At 37.9% G+C, this 24,620-nt stretch overlaps 3 protein-coding genes across 4 annotated transcripts; all 3 read right to left on the reverse strand.

Moving 5' to 3' along the window:
* Positions 1–155: 155 nt before the first annotated feature.
* On the reverse strand, positions 156–5,049 carry LOC137179848 (caspase-6-like). 2 transcript variants are annotated; one of them, XM_067584856.1, is made up of 8 exons: positions 4,944–5,049; positions 4,658–4,699; positions 3,503–3,542; positions 3,250–3,402; positions 3,010–3,086; positions 2,630–2,805; positions 2,387–2,540; positions 156–2,268 (listed from the first exon to the last, which is right to left on the reverse strand). In XM_067584856.1, exons 1-8 carry the CDS (start codon positions 4,972–4,974, stop codon positions 2,033–2,035), a joined length of 909 nt encoding a protein of 302 aa, XP_067440957.1. In that variant the 5' UTR covers positions 4,975–5,049; the 3' UTR covers positions 156–2,032. The 2 variants fall into 2 exon arrangements, with proteins under 2 accessions (XP_067440957.1, XP_067440956.1); XM_067584855.1 differs by having other exon boundaries at positions 3,503–3,545.
* A 401-nt stretch (positions 5,050–5,450) lies between these two features.
* Positions 5,451–10,260, reverse strand: pla2g12a (phospholipase A2, group XIIA). Its single transcript, XM_067584858.1, has 4 exons — positions 9,807–10,260; positions 9,466–9,542; positions 8,052–8,217; positions 5,451–6,355 (listed from the first exon to the last, which is right to left on the reverse strand). Exons 1-4 carry the CDS (start codon positions 10,069–10,071, stop codon positions 6,237–6,239), a joined length of 627 nt encoding a protein of 208 aa, XP_067440959.1. The 5' UTR covers positions 10,072–10,260; the 3' UTR covers positions 5,451–6,236.
* A 974-nt stretch (positions 10,261–11,234) lies between these two features.
* On the reverse strand, positions 11,235–22,712 carry dnajb14 (DnaJ heat shock protein family (Hsp40) member B14). The gene is made up of 8 exons (XM_067584857.1): positions 22,518–22,712; positions 17,072–17,246; positions 15,439–15,584; positions 15,137–15,325; positions 13,800–13,885; positions 13,527–13,636; positions 13,167–13,339; positions 11,235–12,975 (listed from the first exon to the last, which is right to left on the reverse strand). Exons 1-8 carry the CDS (start codon positions 22,648–22,650, stop codon positions 12,851–12,853), a joined length of 1,137 nt encoding a protein of 378 aa, XP_067440958.1. The 5' UTR covers positions 22,651–22,712; the 3' UTR covers positions 11,235–12,850.
* Positions 22,713–24,620: the final 1,908 nt, after the last annotated feature.

The raw sequence follows: 24,620 nt of genomic DNA on the forward strand, positions 1-24,620 counted from the left end.
AAAGGTGTTTTGACTTTACCCTAAGCTGACTGAGAATGATTGAGGTTTGTATCCAGTTTCAAAGCACAATTGAAGTAAAAACATCACATAAATATGTTTGCCAGAAAGAGAATTTTTTTTTTATTTTTAAAAATCACTCCACAGAGAGCAAAACAGGCACTCAAATATCACAAAGATTTTATTGTACAAAGACACAACAGTATGACTACAAAAATACAGGATCAGTGTATGCTGGTAGCTTTGTTTTTCCTGAGTCATGGATCATGTGACACAGTTTACAAGTGTTTTAGGTCCACAGTACATGTTTAAAAAAAAAAGGACACCCCTCCTCCCTGAGGTACTTTCCATACTGGTGTTTGTTGCTGTTTTGGGTGCAAATACGCATTTTTAAATTTAGTACTGTAAACTGCTACATCACAAAGAACAGCACAAACATGAATTCCCTTTTTGATGGAGCCTGAAGACAAACAGCATGTGTGGTGCCTACATTATCTGTTGTGAGAGATGCCTGATCATTGGTGTATTAAACCCTGATGTAAACAAAATCGTTACCTGGTCATCATGCTGTTATGTCACCTGCCTCGCAAAGTACATTGGAAAGTATTTGTCTGGTTTATAAACATACAACTGACTTTAAGACAGACTGGCCTGACAAGGCTACCGGGAAATGTCAAGTTCTATTGTCTTCTTGGCTTGTTAAGGAAAAAGAAAATCAGCTACAGAACAAGAGAACATTTGTGATTTGTGTGGTACCACTGTAGTTTTAACTGGATTAAAAATGACAAAAGGTAATGAAAAGTAGCAAACACAGAATGTGGTCCATGATAATTCTTCAGTTTAAAAGCAATTGCATGAAAGTGCAAAATGTGTACTGATCATCAGTGGTTGAACAAAATAACAGGAACACCTCACAACATAATGTAATCCAATCCAATAACGTAAATTACAGTCAACACCTCTCTGGCACAATTAACAAACATTATACACTATTGTCTTTACAAAGACAGTATTTCATTTTTGGGGGCCAATTCTGGTTATTTAGGAAATTTTAAAAAATGGTAAATATTGGTCTGTTTATTTAAATATGTAGTGTGCATTAACTGTTTAACTGGAGTCCTAAACCACCCAGATCCTGCGTTTCCTCTCATGATCAATTTAGTCAGTAGATGGCTTAAACAATAGTTTATATATTTAACGCTCATTAAATACATGGAATTTGCTGTGTGAAATGGCCCCGCTGCACATTTCCCTTTAAGGGTAATGGCTGACTTAATAAGTAAAGTAACTTTTATGATGTTGCTGAGGTGACTTTTGTTTGTCTTTGGAAAATCTTTTAATGTTCTTGCTATACTACAAATGCTTTGTACCATATTTCATATATCAGTCAATTCATACATATAGATGTAATGAGCTGATACTGACCCTCCACTACACTGGCCTAACTTTGAATTATTGCTGGGCTGTTGTATTGAATTGCATTATAACTTCTGTGCTTACATTCATACATGAAACAGAGTGATTGTGAGAAATCAGGTTGAGGCAGCTAACAGATAAGATAACATGTTAACATGCAGATGGATAGTTATCAGAGTTCCCCTATACCTTTTACTAATTCCAGTCAACTTTCACTGTCCTGATTCTCTGTCATGCAAAAATGCCCAACCGTTAATAAAAAAAAGACTATAAAACATAATTAAGATATTGCTTGGCCAAGAAATCTGGTTTCTCCAGAAGAAACTTACCATGACAAATGAAAACAGGGTTTCGGATTACATTAAGTTTCAGAGAGAAACTGCCTGAAGCCAGAAATAGTCACATTTCCACAACTGCATGTGAATACAGGTTGTCCCTGTTATTTTATAACCACAGACTTTCTGCAAACATTAAGGCTGCCAATTAGCTGATTGTTCAGTGCACATGTAAATTTCTGTTCATGAGCAACAAACTTTTTTTCAAAATCTCCCTTGAACAGCACCAGTTTCCCAAGTATTAATATAAAACCAGCTCATTTAATGACTGAGGTCTGAAACGGTTACTTTTTTTGTCGGAAGTATAGTTTTTTGGTCAGCATTGAAGCAAAGCAAGGTACTTGCTTCTTGCCAATTGCACTCGGGTCCTTACAGTTCCCAACGCTCCTCATTGACACTTTCCTATTGACCAGCGTGAGCAATTCTGTGAATTCAAGGGAATTCCCATACTTTTGAAGCAGCTCACACAGATCCTGGATGTACCAGGAGCCATTGAGGGTCTCCCGGTGGGAATAGTAGCCTTAAGAAACGACACAGGACAGGACAGTTAATATGGACGTGGAGTGTGCAGCAAAAAGGACAATCACAGAGATTAATATATCTGGAATAAAATAGTTTAAACATCCCGGCCGGCTCACCTTCAGCCACAGAGTAGCACATGATGAAATCAGCTCCGGCGGGGAGGGTGTGGATGGCGCTGGCATCCACCACCACCTCATTCGTCTTCAACTCACTGTCCACAGCATCAAAAGCAGCTGTCACTGGGTCATCATGCTTGTCTCCACGGCATGCCTTGTGATGGACATGTCGACAACTACATTTTTAAGAACTATGGATTTCCAAGTAAAGCATTTGACAGGGTTTGAATTTTTTGCACATACCTGTAATACAAAGATCTTCGGTTTTCCTACAAGGCTCTTGCACTTGTCTCCTTTGAACAGAGACGTGATGTCCGGGATGCTGATCTTGCCATCGTAGGTGAAAACGTGGTCATTCTCACCGTGGCTCAGGAAGATGAGCAAAAAGCAGTCCGCATCTGAATGGTCGGCTTCTGCGGCTGGTGGGATATCAGATATTGTTGAATGAGTCAGATTGGACTATACTACAGCATATCATTTGTTGGATCTGGCACAGTTATCTTTGCATATGCAGGACAAAGAAAATATGCAAGAATTTAAACTGTAGTAACGATTCTGTAGTGCTGCTTCCTAAACATACATTTAGTGATTTGAGTGTTGTAGGTGATCATGAATGTGCTTACCTTCACTGATTTTCTCCCAGACTTCCACCTGTTTGTAGTTTTCATACACCCTCACGTCAAAGTTTAGCTCCCTCAGCCTAAAAGAGAGGTGAAATGAGTTGTAATAAAATGTAAATAGAGGAGGATTGAAGCACTGGAAATTCTTAGAAAAGGTTACCAGTCATCGCACAAGTTCTTGAGCTGAGTACATTTATTCCTAATCAAGTGTTGCTCCTAAAGCACCTGAATGGGAGGTGATACCTTTTCTCCAAGTTGTAGCGGTCAGCATTGGTCCCATGCCTGTCGCTCATCCCCAGGCGCCAGAAGAAGCGCTCCTGATTAAAGATGAGAGCAAGACCTCTACGTTTGTTGTTCATCTTGTACTCCTCTGCAGGATCCAAAGATAAATGGCTGCTTTACGGTGAAAAAAAAAGAGCACAGAAACACAGAAGAGAATATTAGCAGGAAGCGAGAATTTCAAACTGATAACCACACAAACAGCACAAAAGCTTACCCTATGAAGGCATCAGTCTCTGTTAGGTTCTCACTGCATTCTACTGAAAAGAAACACATGCATGTACATGAATAACCCATGCAACCTGCAGAATATAATTACTAAATGATAGTAATTGGCAAGTGACTTCACAGGTTTTTTAAAGATCACAAACACTGCCGAAAGGACATAGAAGGATTGAGCTTTTCAGGCCTTTGCTTCTTTGTTAAGCAGTACAACTACAGGTGCATGAGTGGCTCCAACACTGCTAGTAAGAGGTCAAGCAGCCATTGTCCCCTAAGCTTAGAGTCCTCGTGGCCTTCAATAGCTGGTTGACAGCTGGAGAAAGATGGCAAAGGTTGCTAAAAGAACAGAGGCCAAAAGTGACACATCCATGCCCCACCCTACAGATATGTAGGTTAGACTCTGTGCGCTAAGGTAGCGCGATAGCAGGTCAGGGTTTGTCGGCTTGGAAGGTTTTATCTGACTTTTTAAAACTGTTAATCAGTGTGCAAATATATCCTGTGGTGATTTTTTTTGTTTATATACTCAGTTGACAACAGCCCTGTAACAACTTTATGGAGGTTGGAAGGTTCAATTTTTGTTGAAACTGTCTTAGAGAGGTGTTGATTTCACTGTATGGTCATTTTGGAGGCTGTATGTAGTCTATTCTTTTACGTTGGATGGATAAAATGATGGAGACACCTCTCAATAAATTACCACAAAGTTCAATCAACATCTTAAAAAAACAGTTCAAACAAAAATGGAACATTATAATCTTCATGTTGGTAGGATTTCTTGCAGGGTTGCTATATTAGACTGCATTTGTTTTAACTAGTTGCATCTAATAAACTGAATACCTCAGTTTTTACTCAACCTGAAAGCACTGTTATACAGTTCAAAGCTGATAAGTTTCTAAATGACAAAGGATGAGAGGAAATATATCCTGTCTGCATGATACACAGTAACAGTCAAAGCCATTTGAGTTGATGATTAATGTGACCCTGTCTGAGGAACTGACTTCACTGCCATAAAACATAACGTTACAGCTTCATCATTGTTTCACTTTTGCTCTGATGTTAGCTCATATTTTTGCTCCCATTTTCATAAACAACGTTTATAATATTAAACAAGCTTCTTTGAAAAATAGTATTCAACTTAATGTAAAGCACTTACCTGCCCTGTCTGTGGCTGTCATGGTGCGTTTAGCAACACTTTCTGTGAAGGTAAAAGGAAGAGCACTTGAGTCCTGACATTGAAAATAGTTTTAAAAACATTACAAAGCTGCCTCACATCTTATTCTAACTCGGTGACTGACTGAAGAGACAGAAAAGTTCAAGAAAAGGCGTGACAGCTTTCAAATCAGACCATAGTAAACAATAGTAAACATCTCTTTTTTTCATTTAAAATACCATGACTTACAAGTCTGCTTTAAATTAAAACAAACATGTAAACTTGTTACCTGCACAGCTGTCTTCTGCCGTGTTAGACATGTCTACAGGTTGTCTTTACTTCGACCAACACCTCTGAAAAATGAATCTGCTTTGTCAAACCAACAGATATGTCAGGATCTAGCTACGCCCCCTCCTCAATGTCATTGGTTAAATCGTACAACAGGAGCACACGATTGGCTATCCCGTCTGACAATCAAAAGTCAACAATCTGGACTTCCGTGTTTGCCATATTGCAACAGCGGTACGTAAAAACATCGACGTATTCTGATAATTTAAGTCATGAGCAATAAAAGCAAAATACAGCCGAAGAAAAGGCGCATTAAACGTCGGTTTTAGGGGCCTTTTCTTGTGCCGTTAACTTCAAAACACATAATAGAGAAATATGTTTCATGTTTTAGATGAGGGATAACTTTAAGTCCAGTCACAGCTCACTCTGAGGGCTTCTGTGTTAGCACCACTCACAAAAAATACAGTTTGTCCAAAAATGTCTGATGACGACACCAAACGCACAGGTGTACCAATGAATCCATGTTTATTTTTAATGACATTTCAATACAGATTTTCTCCACATTCTTATCACATTTGTATCACTTGAGTATACCAATACATTTTTTTAAATTAAGGATTTACAAAACCAAGACCTGCATCAGGTGCTGTAGAAACAGACAGTATTTACTTGCTTATTGATTTTTCACATATATAGACACAGGGTAGTAATTTTTGGCTTTACTGTTCAAAATTTCCCAATTATTTCCTGGAAAGACTGTAATTTGCTGCTAATTAAGGGAAAATAAAGGCTAAGGTCCCTTTGTTAGTTGTGATGAGTTAGTGGAGTTTCTCTGATTCTCGGGGGAACTTCCTTGGAAGGGAAACTCCATTTCAGCCTAACGTATTTTTATTAGTATTAGTAATTGTAGTGTTGGAAATGCCATGCTTTCTCTTTCAGCTGACTTGTAGTACAAAGGAAACGTTCAGGAAAATGATTAGGAATTTACACTCATAAATCAAAGCATCACAGACTGGATCCTGTCCATGTATGCAAAAGCTGAACACCCTGTTTCCTCTCCTCCACAAACACATCAAAAAATATTAACAAATTCACACATTCACTTTGTCTAACAGATGGATACAGTTCAAAATGTCAATAAATGTGAGATGAGCAGCACAGATTAGTGTCAAACAAGCTCTATTCCTGAGAAAATCTACAAGACTGAACCAAGGAGTTTATTGCTGGCGTCCGTTTGTCAGTTGTGCTTTTAAATTAGTGCAGTCCACAAGTTGGCTTCCTGTGGTGGTGGGTGTCACAGTTCCCTCTTAAGTTCATACTGACACACACAGGAGTCTCGCTGGCTGTCCAGGTATGGCTTACATCCCAAGTGCATGACAGCGTCGAAGAGCAGAGTCACCGCTGACTCACATGCTGACAAGATGGAAAGAAAAGGGAAAAACATGAGCAAACATCTGGCAAGGGAAAGCTAAGTTGGTTTAAAAACAAGTACCTGCAAGAACCTGTTTTTATCATCTTCCTTAAAGTGAATCTAAAATGTTTTGTGTGCAATCACATACATAGTGTACAGTTTTGATAGGCAGGTTTAATAATGCACTTAAAACTTCAAATTTGCACTTAAATACAAATATCTAAGCATTTTCAAAACCTTAATCATGATCAGACTTAAACAGATCTTCTAATCCCTTTTATGAACAAGATTTTTTTTTGAGTCTGTAATTTAAAATAATTTATCAATCTGATCAAGATACCGCAGACTACAAATTCAGATTTTCAGTTTTTAAAATAAAGGTCTATTGCACCCTCTGCTGGATATATCAGCTCTTACACTCATTCAGCTGCCTGCATGAACACACAGGAAACGTCACATATTACCCTTGACCCATGGCAAAAATGTATTATTTCATTTTAGAAGATATAAGTCTAATTTCTTTTTTTTTACAAAGGCCTATGACTGAAACATAGCGTCGTTCATAAATTTTGCTAATTAGATTAGGATTATAAACTACTTTACATGAGTGTAAATGTATTACGTATTATTTGTAAGTACCCAATTAAATCTTGTTCTGATACTGGTAAATTACTGCATATAAATAATGCTATTATCCAAAGTGCTGTAAAATATGCGTCTATTTCACCCACACACACAAACACACACACATACACCCTAAGGGCAGGCACTGGCATAACCCCCCGAGGGAAAACTGAGGATTAGTATCTTGCTCAAGGACACTTCGACATGTCAGACAGGAGAAGTCAGGGATCAAACTGCCAACCCTGCCATTAATGACTAACCCACTCTGACCCCTGGGCCACACTGAAATACACTCAATACAGACCTAAAGTGTACTGTCATGTTTCTGGTTGTCTATATAAATAATTTTAAGCAAATGAGCTGCTGGTGGACTTTTTTTCTCAGCAGACATTTTAACTTGTCATAGTAGGAAAAGCACGGGTGTCGCTAAGAACATTAAGGGTGTTTTATTGACGTTTCCCAGGCTACGTTCACATTACAGGCATTAATGCTCAAGATTTTTTAGTCAGACCTGTTCTTTTTGTGTTTTGGTTCACGTTCATGTTTGTAAGTGACGTGTTTGAGGTCCTCAACTGCCACACATGCACAGATTTAACAGAAATGTGAGTCGCATGCATAAAAGAAAATCTAATATGAAAAAAAATCAGATTTTTTTTGTTCACACTTCTGTGAAAAAATCTGATCTGAGTAATTTGGAGGCAAAATATTTGGTGGATTTGGGCCAGCATGTAATGTGAACGTAACCCCAGTAAGTCATGACAGTGTGAATGTTGAACCGCATGCACAATACCAGGACCCTGAAACTGAGGCAGCTAAATGTATGTCAGCCATGATTAATTTCATTATTTACGCCTGTGCTTTTGCTGCAATGATGTGTTAAAATGTATTTTGTGAAAAATACTATAATACTAATACTAATACCTATTATACTGGGGACACAAAAAAATTATTTAAACATTTTTTAAATTTTTATAATATTCCAAATTAATCTTAGAATAAATATGATTTTGATCACAGGATGTAACCTCCGTCTCATTCTGCATCTAGCCTAAACCCTGCAGCTCAGTCTCTCACCTTGGACACTGTAGGCCAATCCCAGAGTCTTTTGCACATTCCTGCAGATGGTCTCGAGGCAGTCCTGGAACTCCTCATCACAGTCGTGCTTCTCACGTCCACAAGTGTCATAGCAGCGGTCATGTTGGTTACAGCATTTGGTCATGGACGGGATGCCTATGTCAAACTGGAGACAACGGCTCATTTACTCTTTGACTGTTTAGACTGACACTAGAATGATACTGCAGGTGCGAGACATTCATCTCTCCAAATGCAAAATATTATATTAAGGTTCAGAGATAAGTTAGTTGTAAAATGTACATTTCAGACATGACAGAAGATAGCGTACGCTGTGAGTGTTTTAGTCCCGGTAGGTTTCTTTTTTAACTTCTACTATAAACAAAACAACTCTTTCTTCTACCTCACATCGCTCAAATGTATGAATATATTAGAAATTTAAATGGTATTCATTTGTTTATTTGTTAATATTTTTACTAGATCCTAACTGATACTGGATATTTGTTTATAATAAAATTGATATTTGAGAGTTTAAAAAATATCCAATATTCATTTCTTAATGTATCAAACATAACCAAACATTTTTACTAAGAATTCCTTCAATTTACTTTTTGAAGAACTGTGACCAAGAAATGCTGTGAGTGAAATTATACAGTTGAAAAAGTACACTGTTTCTAAATACCTAAAGTATACTTTTGGCTCTGACTGTTGAAATATACAGTACTGTACAAAAGTTTTAGGCACTAATGATGTTTTGATACAACCCTAAACACACAGCCAGAATCATACAGAACCCTTTTCAGTGACAAGAAGAAGAAGGAGTCCTGTAACAGATAGTATGGCCCCCACAGAGCCCCAGTCTCAACATCATGGAGTCAGTCTGGGATTATATGACGAGAACTGAGATAAGATGCTCATAACAACCTACCTGCCAAGTACCTTGAAAAACTTGTATGCAGGTGTACTGAGGAGAAGTGCTGGTGCTTTAAAGAGAAACTGTGGTCACACCAAATACTGATTTTATTTAGGTTTCTTCTGCTTACCGAACTTTGTATAAAGTTAATTGATAAATAAAAAAATATTAATGGCATTAGTTTAGAAAGCATTTTCACTTTACTTTTAGTGCCTAAAATTTCTGCACAGTACTGTATGCTGATACAGATATATCTGAACCTAATATCTACCAATAATATCAGCAGATGCATTGGTTTAGCTCTATACTCTAACATGACGTATAGTGTGTATTATGAACACATATTGTAATTTGCAGTAATAAAAACAATACAAACTGTCACGTTAAAATATGAGGATATTATACACTGTACAGGAGCGGCTTAGTTTGGCATGATGTGTACATGGTGACCCACTTTGTGTACCATATACACAACCTCCAACCTCTGGAGCTCTGTCAGACTACCTGAAATCCAAACAGTGGGGAGCCACACCCATTGGGTGGCGGGTGCTTGTACCCGGGACGAGGCACCGGCTTGTAACCTGTGAAAGAAGAGCAAAGGTGAGGATGTTTACTGTTCTGCCACCGTCAGTTATCTCTAACCACAACAGTACAGACGTTTTAATAGCTTACTGTGCTACTCCAGGGGAGATAATGCGTATCTTCTTTCTCCCAACTGTTACATAAACTACACATTTCATTTGGACTTGGTGTAGCAGGGGAAAGGACAAGTGTGAATAATAAGATGATGTTTAGGTGTGTCAGAGAAAGGTGTTTAAAGAGGAGGAAGAAGAAAGAAAACTCACCATCACTACACTTATAATGACACAGCCCGTCATCGCCCCCAAACAAGTCCAGCGCTGCATTAAGATACGTGTCGATTTTGTGTATTCCGTTACGAATAGTTTTCAGAGTCAACCTCCAGTCTGGAGTCTCTGGTTCTTGTTTGTAAGCAGACACATGTGGGAGACATCCACAGGTGTACAAAGCCAGGAGGAAAACACAGATGTGGCTGCTACAGTGCATAGTCCACCTGACGACGGAGCCAGACACCAGCGTCTCCTGGCGCATTTGTATAACTGAGGCTGAATTATTTGCATAAACGTCGTCTTGATGGCATTTCAAGAGTCACGTCTTGTTTTCATTACACTGTTAAGACGACTGAGAAGATAGCAGCTGCTTACTTGCCCATGAATGTATTAAGAGAGCTCCCGTCGCAGTTGAGGCATTTCGTTTCCGGGTTTGTCGCAGTCATGTGACTCCTGATAAACCAATGAAGATGATGTCACACGTTGCAACGCTAAAACGTAAATATTGAATTGTGTTTTCAGTAGTGTGGTCATATCATTTAATTGTGTACATTCTTGTTGTTTTTCTGTCATTTAGAGAGAAATCAAATTAAAATTAATATTCTTCAAAAATTTGTTCCCCCCAAATTATTTCTGAGGTCAAATTCAAAATATAGTATCTTTAACAGAATAATTGAGAATACATGTTGGAAATTTTGATGTCAGCACTGTAAAAAAACAACAACAAAAAAACACACACACAGCTTCAATGTATTTTTACAGCTATGAAGATTTGGGTTTTATTGAAGGTCATCGTTCCACAGGTCACCTACATACTTGGTCACATTTCCAGGCTCCCCAGACCATCAACAGTACCAAAATATATTTGTTAAATCTTTCTATTCTCAGTCAGATTATATGCATGCAGATGAAGTCAAAATGAATCAATCTCCTTCAGAACAAAAACTGCAGCTATAGACATTTCCATTCATTTGAATGATTATAAAAAAGTTTCATAGTATCTCTCCCTGTGTCTGATTCAACAGCTGTAGTTACTATTTTTAATCTACAGATAAAGATCTTACATTAAAAAACATATGATCATTTTATAAACATGATTTGTTATGGATTAAACTAAGTGGCAAAATATACAGTTGTTATAATACTTCCACCCAGACCTGCTGCAACATTCAAATGCTTACACGTTAAGACACCAGTAATTATAAAGCAATAATATAAACATAACATTATGAAAGGAGCCATTCTACATAATGTGCCTTAAGTACTTTTAGTTTTTATATTTTTAGTACATTTAGTCTAGCTGATAATACTTTTGTACTTTTACTTAAACTAAGGTTTTGAATGCAGGACGTGTACATGTACTGGAGTATATACTGTGGTGATTCTGCTTTTACTTTAGTAGAGGATCTGAGTACTTCTTCCACCAATGGTTGATTAGTAGTAGTTGATGGAGTGCTCATCAATGTGGGCCACACAGTTCTTTTTTTTTTTACTCTAGATTGGTGGGTTGTGGCCATGACCCCAACTCAAGACAAAAATATTCAGTGTCTCCATGCGGTTTCCTGTTTTTGTAAATACACAGGCACAGATGAGGTTCGCTTTTTAAAATGATGATGCCCAGATGCATGACTCACAAAGTAGGATTAAAAAGCTAGCCAGCAAAAATAATTATGCTTTATCACAGTAAACACTTCTAATCTGGTCAGAACATTGGCTATGAACATGGTTCAAAGATAATTATATCTACTGCAGGTATACAGTATGTCTGATATTGCTGCATATTTTTCCATTTTTTAAAAACAACTTCATGTTGGTTAGTGATTTCAAGATTTGTCTTTTTACAACATTCAACATCTGGGTGAGTTTACCAACATTACAAGAAACAGATTTAATAGGCATGCAGTGAGTTAGTGTATTTGTCTGGGGTTTGAAATATCTTTGAGATTTCTGCCATGGAGCTGAATGTTAATTTGTTTGTCGCTCCCCCAGCACTAACAAATCACATTGAACAGGAACCTCACTGTCAGCAGTTTTCATACAAACTACCTTGTACCAAAGAAATATTTCCCATTTCCCAAACATTTCAAAACTTGGCCAAATAAAACCAAAACTATCTGCATGGCTACATACCACTAGATGTAAGTGGGAAAATATGTTTGCCTTTTTGGTAATTTGGGTGAACCAACCCTTTAATGTCTGAATCAGAGAAACAAATGTATCCAGTTTATGGTAATAATTTGACTTTATTTAAATGATTAGGCGAGCATTGAAGAAAATCATTGTTTCTTCTATAGTTACTTAAATAACTGCATAAACTTCAAACATTCAAAAATGAAAATGTACAACTCTTTATGTATAACCGTTTGAATGTCCTTCCACGTTTAGTCCCAACCAACTTCACATTTCAGAGTGGACAACATAAAATGTTCCCTAGTAGCAAAATCACAGGTATCTCTTCATGATCCATTGATCTTCATCCACACTTGGAGGTGAGTAGGAAAGCTTTTATTTCCTTATTTTCTTTCTGTGTTCTTCAAGAAAATGGATTTGGAGAGAGGACAGCACCTCTAGATGAACCTATAAAGTCTCCCATCTGATATTTATGTCAAGCAGATGATGCCGAAGGCTGTTTGTTGATCTTAAAGACAGCGATTTGGATTGTGCGGAATGCCTTTCGGGTTGTCACTTCTCGAAGCAAATGGCTTTACAATCAAGTGTCCTTGTCCTTCTCGTTTCCACAGGAAAACACAAGAAAAGCAGAGTAAAAAAAAAAAAAAAGAAAAAAGAAAAAGTCTGGGGCTTTCTACAATGTGTGTAGATTGGTCCATTAAGATGCAACAAGGTGATTGAAGTGAGAAAGGAGAGAAGTTGGCGGGGTGGGGGTGGGTGGGGGGGATATGAGGAGAGGGACATTTTAAAACTTCAACAATAGAGCTAAATTATTTCAGTAAGTTTTTTGCTCCTAGTGTAAAGACTCTCTCTTTAAAAAAACAACATACACATCTATTCATATACATTTATATGATCTAAAAGCATCCAACTCATCCGCCTCTGAATAGGTTATTTAGTCTGTCCAGCTCCTTGCAGTTATCCATGGTCATGAGATCTGCTTTCTTGCGCATTCGGTCGTCTCTGTATACCTTAGCAGCATACAGCAGATCTGTTTCTGGATGAGACAAGCAGAAAAACAATGTGACTGATAAAGGGAGAAGGTATACACATTATTTATGATTCACTGGAGTCAAATATCAAGGCAAACAAACCTTGAGAAATTAAATAAAAATATGAACTGTTCATGATAATGAGCACTACTGAAAAGATAAAATGTGAAGATGTCTGTTGAACATGTTTACTCACTGGTCTGTCTCTCCTTCCAACAGTTATTTCTGACATTAGATACATAGTCGTCCTCCACATTTTTCTCAATCTGCTGCAGCGCTGAGCCCTTATACTCCGACTTGAAATCTCTAGTGACGTAGTAGTCGACACGCAGGTTTTCTGTCTGCCGTTTTATGGTCTGACCCGTGGACCTGGGAGGGATCGAGAAGGCACAAACTGTTGTGAAAATACTTATAACTTCAGTCATCTCCAACAAATTATTGAAACCTGAAGGTAACTTCAAAGATTAGATAAAGATGGGAAAACAACACCCCAAGTAAGACACCACTAAATATTTGACAAATGTGTGTGTGTGTGTGTGTGTCTGTGTGCACTTACGGTCTAGAGTAGAGGCTGTAGGGTGGAGGGGAAACCATCATCTGGCTCAGTATTGACACTAAAATCAGGACCACAATGGGCATCAGCTGGATAAACATTGAGAAACCACCCTGGAGACAAACACAGTACAATGAATACTTTAGTTTCAACAACACACACACAATACTGTTCAGTCATATCATGTGGTTTCTGTTGCTGCATAACCTTAAATGCAATACAATTATACAATTTTTTGAAAATAAAAAAAGTACAAAATCTGAACCATCTACATACATCTCCCCTTTCTTCTGTTCTCTCTTGTCGGTAATCAGTCTGATGGCTGTAACTCGCCCTGCCGTTGGTGAAGGTGTGTGCGCTCGCTGTAGAGAGAAATATTATGACTGAGGTCAGACACAATGTTATGGAATACGTCACAAAGTACAATTGGATCACTGCTCAAGACTATACATGTATGTTCATCCTGCTCTACCATACAAAACCAAATCTAACTTGATGTGTAATTTAAGGGCTGGTGCAAACAAAAGATGCACCAGTCATTCTAAGAAAATATCTATTGGTCTGATTTTGAACATAGAAATGTTCAACACTAAGAAAATTTGCTATTTTGCTAACATAACTCGACAAAGAGGTGCAAGTGTTTTTTGTCACAAATTAAACTCTTAAGAGTGCATTTAAAGAGAAAGTTTCTACCACCCAATGTCTCTTTAGTCCATGTATACTCAATAGGCAGACTCTGGTCCAGATCTGGACCGAACAACAATTTAATCTGGACCGAGAACAGAATTGATCCACAACCTGAACCGGACTGCTTTTGAGTGACACACCACTATCACGTCACCTCAGCTGTCATCATTCAGTCGCCCACTAGTCACCAGAGTTAGTAAGGTTAATGTGGAATGTAGGAGCTCCAGTTGATAAAAATAAAATGGTTTGTTCAAAACTAGCTGATGCTAAAAAAGAAAGTTTGACAGTGAAAAACACGCATTTAAAATGCATGACTGGACTGAAATACAATGCGTATTTCTCAGTTGATTTTGCCTGAAGGAAGTACAAGACCATTGTGCTAGATTTATAATGAAAACAGTGGCCATTAGGAAGAGTGGGAATGCAACACGCCACAACGACACCAAACATTTTCAGCCATAAATGCAGTGAAGAACTCACTACTGAACATGAGTGCCTCTGCCTGGCCGTCGCATCTTTTTATGCTCAAGTTTAAGGACTTGGTTACACAACAAAGATGTCACATCTCTCATTAATACAGAAATGCTGTTTTTGCACTGAAATCTTATGCAATGCACCCTTACTGGAACTTTAATACAGTGGACATTTGTTAAGTGTATTTTAGTACCCCTGCTTTAGTCTGTTAAATATAATGCCATTCTTTAAAAATTAAAAAAAAGTACATTTTATTTGCAAATGTATTGTTTATGCCTGAGGCTTTGATTGATCCCATGAAAGTCAATGTGCATAAGGATAACATATTAGTCTACTACATGTAATCTGCAGAAAATAAATTAAATTGCTAATAAATGAATTAACTCCTTCAAACAAACAGGACAATTAAAAGTGATACTAATAAATAACTCTGAACACAAGTGCTCACTTACAGGAGGGGAAGCCGCCTCCAAAGAACATGTTAAAGAGGTCCTCGGGAGTGATGTCGGCCTCGAAGCCCCTGTGGAAGTCAAAGCCTCCTCCGTGTGTGTGACCCGGGCTGCTCGGCTCCTCCCCTCCTGTCAGGTCATACTGCCGTCTTTTGTCCGCATTGCTCAGCACTGCATATGCATTACCGATCTCTGGAGGAAGACAGAGTCGAGATGTAAAAGAGAGACAGAGAAGTTGCAGAGAAACCACTTTCTAGATATTAAAATACAAAGCCTAGATATTCAAAGTTGGCAGGTAGGTTTACTTTTAAAGGCCTCTGTTGCTCCAGGTGCGCGGTTTTTATCCGGATGGAACTTAAGCGCTAGTTTTCTGTAGGCTTTCTTGAGCTCATCCTCATTGGCTTCTTTGTTGACACCAAGCACTTCATAGTAGTCCTTACACCGCTTTATTCTAAAAGAGAGGCAGACAAAGTGAGTGGATTGTGAGTGTGGATTATATTTTAGAAGCAGGTGACAAAGTCTGAACATCATGACTGCAGTCTTCTTCCTTAGAGTTTGCCTTCAATGTTTAGTGTCTCATTCCCTGTCACCAACAGATGCATGCATAGACTGTCATTAAAAAGTGATATGTTGATATTCAAGCACGTCACCCAGAAAAAAATAGCTTCATAGCTTTACTAAGCTTCTGATGCCACAGCAGGTGTCTTTACATCTCTGATGGTTTGACTAATTTGGTCTAGCAAAGCCTCTCAACATGTTTACTGTACATCCATCCTACTAATGCTTGTAATATGACCCAATGAGATTGTTATGCATAGTGGACACTGTAAATTTCATTTTTTTTAATTCAATTTGACAATCCACAGAATAAAAATGAAAGCTCCTTATACCATGCCAGTATGTTTTTAAAGAAATGACAACAATCTCTATGAAAGATCAAAAGGAGATTAAACCAGTGTGTTTATTAATTGCACACAGAGCGCGAATGTCTGCAGAGGATCACACACGGGTCTGTTCCACCTGTTCCAACCTTAAACCAGTCATTACTGCTGGGCTGAATTGCTCAAGTAATTTTGTGATATAACACCATAGTTTAAAAAAAAATAAAATCACATAATAGCAAATTCATGAAAAATCACACAGTATAATCAAACTGATGTTCAATTAAATTGACGTTATATATTGCATGAAATGAAAATATCACATGTGTAAAACAAAAACAAAAAAAATCAAGTAACACATTGTTAGTTTTTAATTAAAGCTACCTTGGAGTCATATTTTGCTTTTAAAACTATAACATTATAACGTATGAAGGGAGTAGGGCTACTGATAAGGTCAAAATTGAGACATGAATGTAAACAAAGTACACAACCAGCCTTACTTTTTCCTCAGAAGACATGATGCAATTTTAACACACTGAAGCTTCCCTCAAAGGATTTAGTATCAAGACACCAGGGGAGAGGGTGGATGCCTACGTTGAATTGTAATACACAGGCTGGATTGCGAAACAACCAGTACAGCAGCATGCTTAACCTCTACATGAACTCTAGTTACCATCTGCATATTTTTTATGATCTGATTGGATGGTATATGCTGTAGGTAAAAGGAAAAGACTGCCTTTTTTCTCTGTAGTCTCTTTCTCTGTTGTGGTTTAAAATTAGCACATGTGCTGGTTTCCTGGTTTCTAGCTCACACTGCTAAATGTCACCGTTGTCGCCGTTACGGGTAAGACACCAAGCTCAAGAGGTTCCTATAGTAATAGCTGTGTGTGTGCACAACACTGCGGAGACTACAAAGGTAGAAACAGTGCTGCTGTCATGTGACAAATTGTAGGAAAGCACTGAAACGTTCAACTGAAGAGGAACAGATTACATTACTGACCAGTGGTAAAAGCAACACAGTGAATACGATGAAGACTGAGTACAGTGCAGCTCTCACCTTTGCACACCTTCAACCTGCTCTTTGGTGAAACCTTTCGAAGAGTCGGCTTCTCCAGACTCTCGGCTTTCCCTTTCTGTCTGGGCGCCGGAGCTTTCCGAGCTGTCTGCTGGTCTCCTACGATATGCACCATTACCCGCTGAGCTCCCATTCTTCGTTAATGCATCCAACAAAGCTGAAAAAGAGAGGAGAAAGTCATAAGCTAAAGATAAATTAAATTACAAATTATCACACGGAGCTCCGGTTACACCACGATTTAACGTTTTAAAAACAAGATTTTACTAGCTGATAACTGCAGGAACTGACAGCTGGAGAGTTATAGACGAATTGCGAAGAGGATTTCTGCTGTTTTTGTGGATGCCGGCAGCGTTTCGTCCCGTGGACGTTCACAGACGAGGAAATTTCCTCCAGCAGGTCAGTGCTGCTGTTAGCTGCTGTCAACCGGCATATATTTGAAAATAAGTGCAAGCAGGCTGCACAATTTCACAGACTCAAGGGTGGGGGCTGGGGGATGTGGGCGTTAAAATTCTACCATTTATATACATTTCATGACACAGAGAACTCCCAAACGGTAGACTCTACGTCAGCATTAGTCAATGTGCAGTACCTCTTTAAGTGAAAACTGTCTGAACATTATACACGAAAAAGCTTTAACGTTAGGGTGAAAAGGCTTGAAGAGCACACAAATGGTCAATGATTACCTTAAGTAAATCTGCCGCAAACTATTCTGAAATACACATTAGTGTCTTCATCAGGGCAGCAATTGCTTACAGGTGCAAACTGACAGCAGAAAATCAGACAATATGGTGTTTAAGCATCCAACAATTTTTAATGCAAGGCGTTTAATGAACACACATGTTGCTGGATTTTAAGATCACGATTCAGTTCCATTTCTAATACACCGCCATAAATTTTATAATATATTTATACTGCACAGCTTTACAAAGCGCTAACACCCACAAAGTTTAAAAGATCACAGATTTTCAAGTAGTCTAAAACAGAATCGCAGTGTTTTAACAAACAAGGGCCAGCTGGAACAGTGTCAAATACTTGAAATAGACCTCGATTTAAAGCTTAGTGCATTAAAGACAAAAAAGGCTAAACATGAGCCAGGAGAGCGCCCAACAAAATCGATTTTTCTGTTTATCTGGCATGTGTGCAGAGCCAAATTAAGAACAAGTAAGTGCTTTTTACATCTGGCTTCAATCATCAGATAGAGAAACCTGAGAGTCCACAGTAGAAGACATGACATGTAAGTAGATCTAATCAAGAAGCAAGCAGAGTCGTGCTAAAACTCAACATTGTGGCCCAGTTCCTGGTGAAAGTACTGGGGCACAGAGATCGCATTGGCATCATCATTTTCAGTGGGCCAGTCTGCACACAACACACTAAAGCCAGAAGCAAAAGCATCTCTTTAGGCCTTTGTCGTCTTTCCCCGAGTAGCACACATGACAAATTTGATATTTATTTTCTTTCAATTACTGACATGTTATGTGTTATCGAGACAAGATTGTGTAGCAAATCATGCATCATCCCCATGTAAAGCAACGCAATATGATTGTACAGCAGGGTCCTGCCAGTGAATACCAATGAAGTGAGATCAGTGGATTAACAACTTAACTCTGGATAAAAACCTAGCATAGTAGTGTCATGATGGCAGCTCACTTACAATCAGGGTAATTCAACATGGTGACCTACTGTACGCTGCACAGCCAAGGTCAGAGAACGATATAAACACTTAAGAAAAGCCGAATGTCCCACCAACTAACTTGAGGGCTTTATAACGTGAATTCTAAAAGAGTATAAACCAACACGATTTGTTTTCAGGCCCAGTTTGTCTTCCGTGAACATTTAAAATATCACAGATAAAATAAACGTTGTAGCACGTCTAGTTGCAAACTCCCCACCAGCGGTTAGATAGTTGACCGTTACAAAGTTGTCAATGATCAATAAAATTACTGTTGCATATTAACTACACCACAATTCTTTGACAGTAACTTGTATAATCTAGATTACTGCATTATCCCATCACTGTAGCCATAAGGAATGATGATTGTATAAATACAAAATATGCCCATATACCTTTATGACAGGTAGCAATGACTTTTAATTCATAAAAAACAACACATGAAATGTGCTTAATGTGTTGCTGGAATGTATTTTTTTTTTTCTATTTGCAGTTTCCCGACGGTAGTCTTAAATTCAACTTCAAGGTTACAATCTGTGTAGAAAATATGGTCAGTGATGAAAAAAACAAAACATACTCTAAGTTACTACAGCAACAGAAGCAGCTTTGGCAGCCAGATGCTTTTCACTGTTATAATGTTCTGTATTGTTTATCAATGCATTATCAATCATAACAGTTCGTTCACATGAAACAGAAGCACACAACTAGTCCTTCTTACACAACTATAATCCCTCTTTTCCAATGCGCTCTAGGCTGCTTAACATGTTGATAAAGTCAGCAGTGTATCGTATACACTTAAAGTATTTCTATGGCTCTGCTTTGCAGCTCTTCTCATGCTGAATAGTACATTGTTGAAGCTGCAACAAGCTAATTTGCCCACAGTGATCCATAGTTAAATTTTATATCAAATAAAATCCCTTTGATGCTATATTTTGGTATATTAAGACATTGGAAACTTGTTACAATTTTCCCTCTTTAATGTGAACACATTCACAGTTGAATGGAAACTCGTGGGTTCACTGATGCCAGATAAGTCAAAGACAGTTCGACAAATATGGTCTTGCTCTGTGATACGAGCACAACCCACATATGGCTACTGTGCACTAAGCTTCCATGAGGAATGCTGGTATGCAAGTTTGACCTGCCTGGTCTTGGTAACCCCTTGAATGCAACATCAGGGAATGTAACAAACTCCTTGGTCACTCAATGCAAGACTTATACACATGCAAACCCTCTCTTGGCTAGTTGCCAGCAACTTCCTGCGACCTTGTATATGCAGAAGGCCTGACAAAGCCTGACAGAGTTCTGGTCATACCAGGTACTAACAGACTGCACAACAACTTGTGTTAATGTTTTCCTGTTATTGTTTTCACTGTTTCCTTACTTGCTGACTAAAGGTTCAAATTTCAGTCCGAGGAGTGTTGTTTTTTTTTTTTTGCTATATCAGTGAATTCTTAAATATTAAAAAGTGTGTCAGAACTTCTGGTTGGGAGACATGAGCATATTGCTCTGAGAATTCTTTGTTTCATCCCCCGGGACATTTTTGAATAATTAAAATGCATATAAAGTAAGTTTTACTTGTGTAAATTAAGAAGTCACATCATTCCTTTGTGTTTTCTCTATATGGAATGAACTTGCGCTCCGGAAAAGTTGCTCAGAAGTTTACTAAAAGGACACCAATGCGGCAATGCCACACCAGAGACAGGCACAGAGACATCAAATTACCAAGACAAAGGCAGAGGTGCAAAATTTGATTATCACAATGAAAACTCAGTAGTCTTTTACTCTCGTGACAGCAGCAAACCCAATGATTAAGATAATAAGAATGATAAAGATATGAACAGTTACAAGCAAACCGTTTATGCTCTCTCTTTTGTGTACTGCCTTTTTATACTACATATTTGTGTTGTTTTGCAGTCTTGTGATGCTTGTCACTTCACATTTCATTTCAAGGGACATCCTACAGTCCAGTGTGCATGTGTCTATTAATAAAAACATTTTAAGTCACTTTAGGATTTGCACCAAAAAAAAACAACAGTTATGTAGAATTTGCTTATTTTCACTGAAAACTGGTTGTCATACGTGTGCTCTTCTTGCATGCCATTCTGTTTTTCAAGGTGCAAACTCATCCAACCATAACCTCCTGTGGGCTGCTTGGGTGATTAGTGTTCTTTATACTGTACACACGAACGCCAAAATACATAATCATGCAGAAAAGGGGCACAGAAATCTCGCTAGCTTCCATTTCAACCAATGAGTTAAAATTTTAACAACTGCAGCTGTCAACTACATGCAAGTTAAAGGACTGGTTATATATTAAGTGTCTTAAAACAACAGTCAGGTGCCCAAATGAAAACTGAAAGAGAACGTGGTAATCATTCTTCCTGTTCATACTGGCTATTAAAATATCCACTTTACATGTGCTTTCAATGTAAGTGATGGGGGCCAAAATCCACAGTGTGTCCACACAGTCTCTTTATTAATTTAAAAGTTGATCTGAAGCTTATATGAGGCTTCAGCAGTGTTAGTCATATAAAGTGGATATCTGCCATATTTACAGTCTTTTTAGCATCAAATTCCCTCTTTGTGTTTCCCTGTTGAGCTGCGGTGGAAGAACAGTAACAAAAAGAGGAACTTTGACACTAAAAAGACTGTAAAATTGAAAGATATCCACTTGATTTGACTAAATTGGACAGCTGAAGCTTCATATTAGCGTCAGATAAACTTTTGAATACATTTTTGTACAGGAGGCTTGTAGATTTTGTCCCCCATCACTTACATTGTTTGTGCGTTATGAAGCAATCTTTTAATGGCCAGTATGAACAAGAGGAATGATTATGGCAAGAAAAACCTATTTCAAAGTTCATTTAGGCACTTGACTGTTGTTTTAAGACAGACTTGAAAAATTATTAACTCCTATCTCTGCTCATACACCAGGAATATAATACAGAGCCTTTTAGCACTACTATCCACTACACTTCTGTCAATCCTGTCCTTACTTAACACCTGTTTACTGTAATCTCACAGACAGTTGTGGCTCCAGGATTAGCCTATACTTCAGGTAAATCATTCAATTAAAGGATTGGCAGTAAGGCTGTTTGGCCTGGACAGCATGTACACCTCGCCCTACATCTCTCTCCGGGCTTCACTCTGCCTGCTCTGCCCTCACAGACATCTCTACAAATCCACGGCCTTTTTACACAACATATCTCTTGAAGTTGAAGTAAAATTACAGCTTACAAAAAAGACGCTTCAAGGGTCACCTAGCTTGTCTCTGAGACGTTAAAATGAGCGACGTTACTGAATGAAGGATGGTTTGAGTGGACTGACGTTTAAAAGATGTGGGTAGCTAGCCTTAGTTGTTGGTATTCAGGGGCTTTACAGTGCTTCGCTGATAGCTATTAAAAGTTACAGGCGAACACTCAATCACTTAATTCACCATTTATAACCTCAATTTACTAAGAAAGAAAGTCCACGACATTCAGGAGCGAAGCGCAAGTTATGTTAGCTAACATGACGCTAGGCCTAGCTACAACTTAGCTTACTCGGATGTTTCTCTTACTAGGATTTACTTGCTTCATACCACTATTTCTTGACCCAGTTGTCATACAAATATTTGTAATCGTTCTACAATAATCAACAGGTGACACACAATGAGATTAAACAGCGAGTAATGTTAAGAAACGTTAACTACTGGTTATTCCGCGGTATTACTCCTCCGCTAGGTTAGCTAGCTCTGGTCGGCTAAACAGCTGTTACCTCTGGCTCTGTCAGTTGGGAATAGCTTCTCCGCTTTGTTGAGAAACTTCAACGCTTTCTCTTTATCTCCGGCTTCGAGGGCTTTCGTCGCTATATTTATACATTTTTCTGCTTCGTCTCTATTCCCTTCCATCTTTCTTTCCTCTTCCTCCCCCGGCAGGGTCAGCTGATCACCCAACACACACACCACGTGGTCTCCTTCACTGACAGCAGCAACGTCTAACAAGTTCTACGCTGTGATTTCAGATTTCTAAGAGCTTAATGACCTTTCAAAATTAAAAAATACTCCGAAGAGAAGGAGAAGGAGATAGGGCATATCTTACTGCCCAATATGTATCAACATGCAACAACCTGAGGGACAGTGAATGACATAGACATACACACACACACACACACACACACACACACACAAATACATGCATAGGGTATACTGTATATATATAATTAATATATATCATGTATATTATATATTATATATTATATATTTTTTATTTTATGAGGGGAATTTCATATGCATACAGCTACAAAAAACATTGTGTTTTTCATGCTTATTAACATGAAGGACATTAAGAGTGACTTGATATTGAACAATCTGATACTCCAGGTGAAATTTTTCATCCATGCATCTAAATGGAGGAAAATGAAATCCCTTTGTTTCTGTTTTTAAAAGGGAACTTGTGGATAATCATCTAAGTGCTTTGAGACTAATAAAAAGAAATCGTCTCTCCTCAGAGCTTATGAAGAACTGAAACTATTTTATGACCTCTGGAGAAACTATGAAAGAGTGCAGACTTATTATTCTTAATTTGTTTTTAAAAATGTATTTATTTTCTATTATTATTTATGTTATTATATTATATAATTTAAGTTATCTGTCTAGCTAATGTGCCTTGTATGTTAAGAGGTGGTCATTGTTGAAATGGTTTCTATGCCTTGATGTTTGTAAATAATGTTTATGGTTTATTTGTGCAGTTTTATTATTAAATTCCCTGACTGTATGTTTTTCTTCTTGTTCTTACAAATGCATAAAGTATACACTCACCAAGCACTTTATTAGGAACACTTGTGCAATCTAATGCAATCCAATACAACAGCTCTGCCATTGATTCTACTTTCTGCTAACATTTTGTCCACCCCTTTAACCACCGCAACCTCAATAATAAACACAAAGTAGAATTATCACTTTTCTGATGACATCATCAAATATGTATGAGCTTTGTAAAAGTAGAATCAATGGCAGAGCTGTTGTATTGGATTGCACAGGTGTTCCTAATAAAGTGCTCGGTGAGTGTATATATGATAGTATTTTTGATTGTAAAGGAAAAATATTAAAGTAATTGACATTTATTAAAATATGTGTATGACTAAGACAGGTGAGTTTAGGTCAGGTTTATCTTTTTGCTGTAAATTAGGTTTGTGTGGCAGTTGACCCATAAAACTGACTTTATAGTTACAGGTGTTGCTGTGTGGGCCTGTTTGAAGAAGCATGTTTATTAGCTGGGTAGTTGTGCTGAGTAAACATTGTTCCCTCTAAAATCTGGAACATGGAGAGGAGTAAAAATATTTCCCCCAGGTTTTACTCTCAGCAAGGTTACTCAGAAAACTGCTTCTTGCAACCAACCCTCACATTTTTATCCCAGTTTTAACTAAGAGCACAGTTTCAGCCAGAGACAATACTAATCAGGGAATTTAGTAACAAGTCATCCATGGTACTGTTGCATGTGCCTTATACTTGCATATTCTCACTATCCGACACAGTGATGGATGCTAAGCAGGATGAAAATAACATTTCAGTCACCAGATACAGTACAGCAATATACAATTCCCCAGTGTGCTGAGGCAAATATTAGACTGCCAGTCTAGCTACTCCCACTTACTTGCAGTTTTCATTACATCCCTGCAATAATTTGCATATTTCTCCCTTTAAATAGTATAATCAAGGATGCATTTTGAATCAAGTCTTGTATACATTTGCTTGAACAACATTAATTCATCATTCAATACTGTATAAGTGTTTTGAAAAAGCTGTTGAATTTTGTATTTCAGTTAAGGTTATAAACTAGTACACAAATATCACCATTATATTAATAAAACACATGACAG

The sequence above is a fragment of the Thunnus thynnus genome, chromosome 3 (assembly GCF_963924715.1).
Source record: "Thunnus thynnus chromosome 3, fThuThy2.1, whole genome shotgun sequence".
NCBI classification, from domain to species: Eukaryota; Metazoa; Chordata; class Actinopteri; order Scombriformes; family Scombridae; genus Thunnus; species Thunnus thynnus.

Bases quoted from the DNA above. Each gene is read 5' to 3' on its own strand.
- LOC137179848 (XM_067584855.1), bottom strand. From the start codon at position 4,974: ATGTCTAACACGGCAGAAGACAGCTGTGCAG. The intron at 3,546-4,657 runs GTAAGTGCTTTA...GTTTCTTTTCAG, and splicing joins GACAGCCACAGACAGGGCAG to TAGAATGCAGTGAGAACCTA. The intron at 2,806-3,009 runs GTAAGCACATTC...ATATCCCACCAG, and splicing joins CTGGGAGAAAATCAGTGAAG to CCGCAGAAGCCGACCATTCA.
- pla2g12a (XM_067584858.1), bottom strand. From the start codon at position 10,071: ATGCGCCAGGAGACGCTGGTGTCTGGCTCCGTCGTCAGGTGGACTATG. The intron at 9,543-9,806 runs GTGAGTTTTCTT...CTTCTTTCACAG, and splicing joins TCATTATAAGTGTAGTGATG to GTTACAAGCCGGTGCCTCGT. The intron at 8,218-9,465 runs GTAGTCTGACAG...CGTTGTCTCCAG, and splicing joins CCCCACTGTTTGGATTTCAG to TTTGACATAGGCATCCCGTC.
- dnajb14 (XM_067584857.1), bottom strand. From the start codon at position 22,650: ATGGAAGGGAATAGAGACGAAGCAGAAAAATGTATAAATATAGCGACG. The intron at 15,585-17,071 runs GTGAGAGCTGCA...CCTCTCTTTTAG, and splicing joins CAGGTTGAAGGTGTGCAAAG to AATAAAGCGGTGTAAGGACT. The intron at 13,886-15,136 runs GTAAGTGAGCAC...TTCTCTCTACAG, and splicing joins TGGAGGCGGCTTCCCCTCCT to CGAGCGCACACACCTTCACC.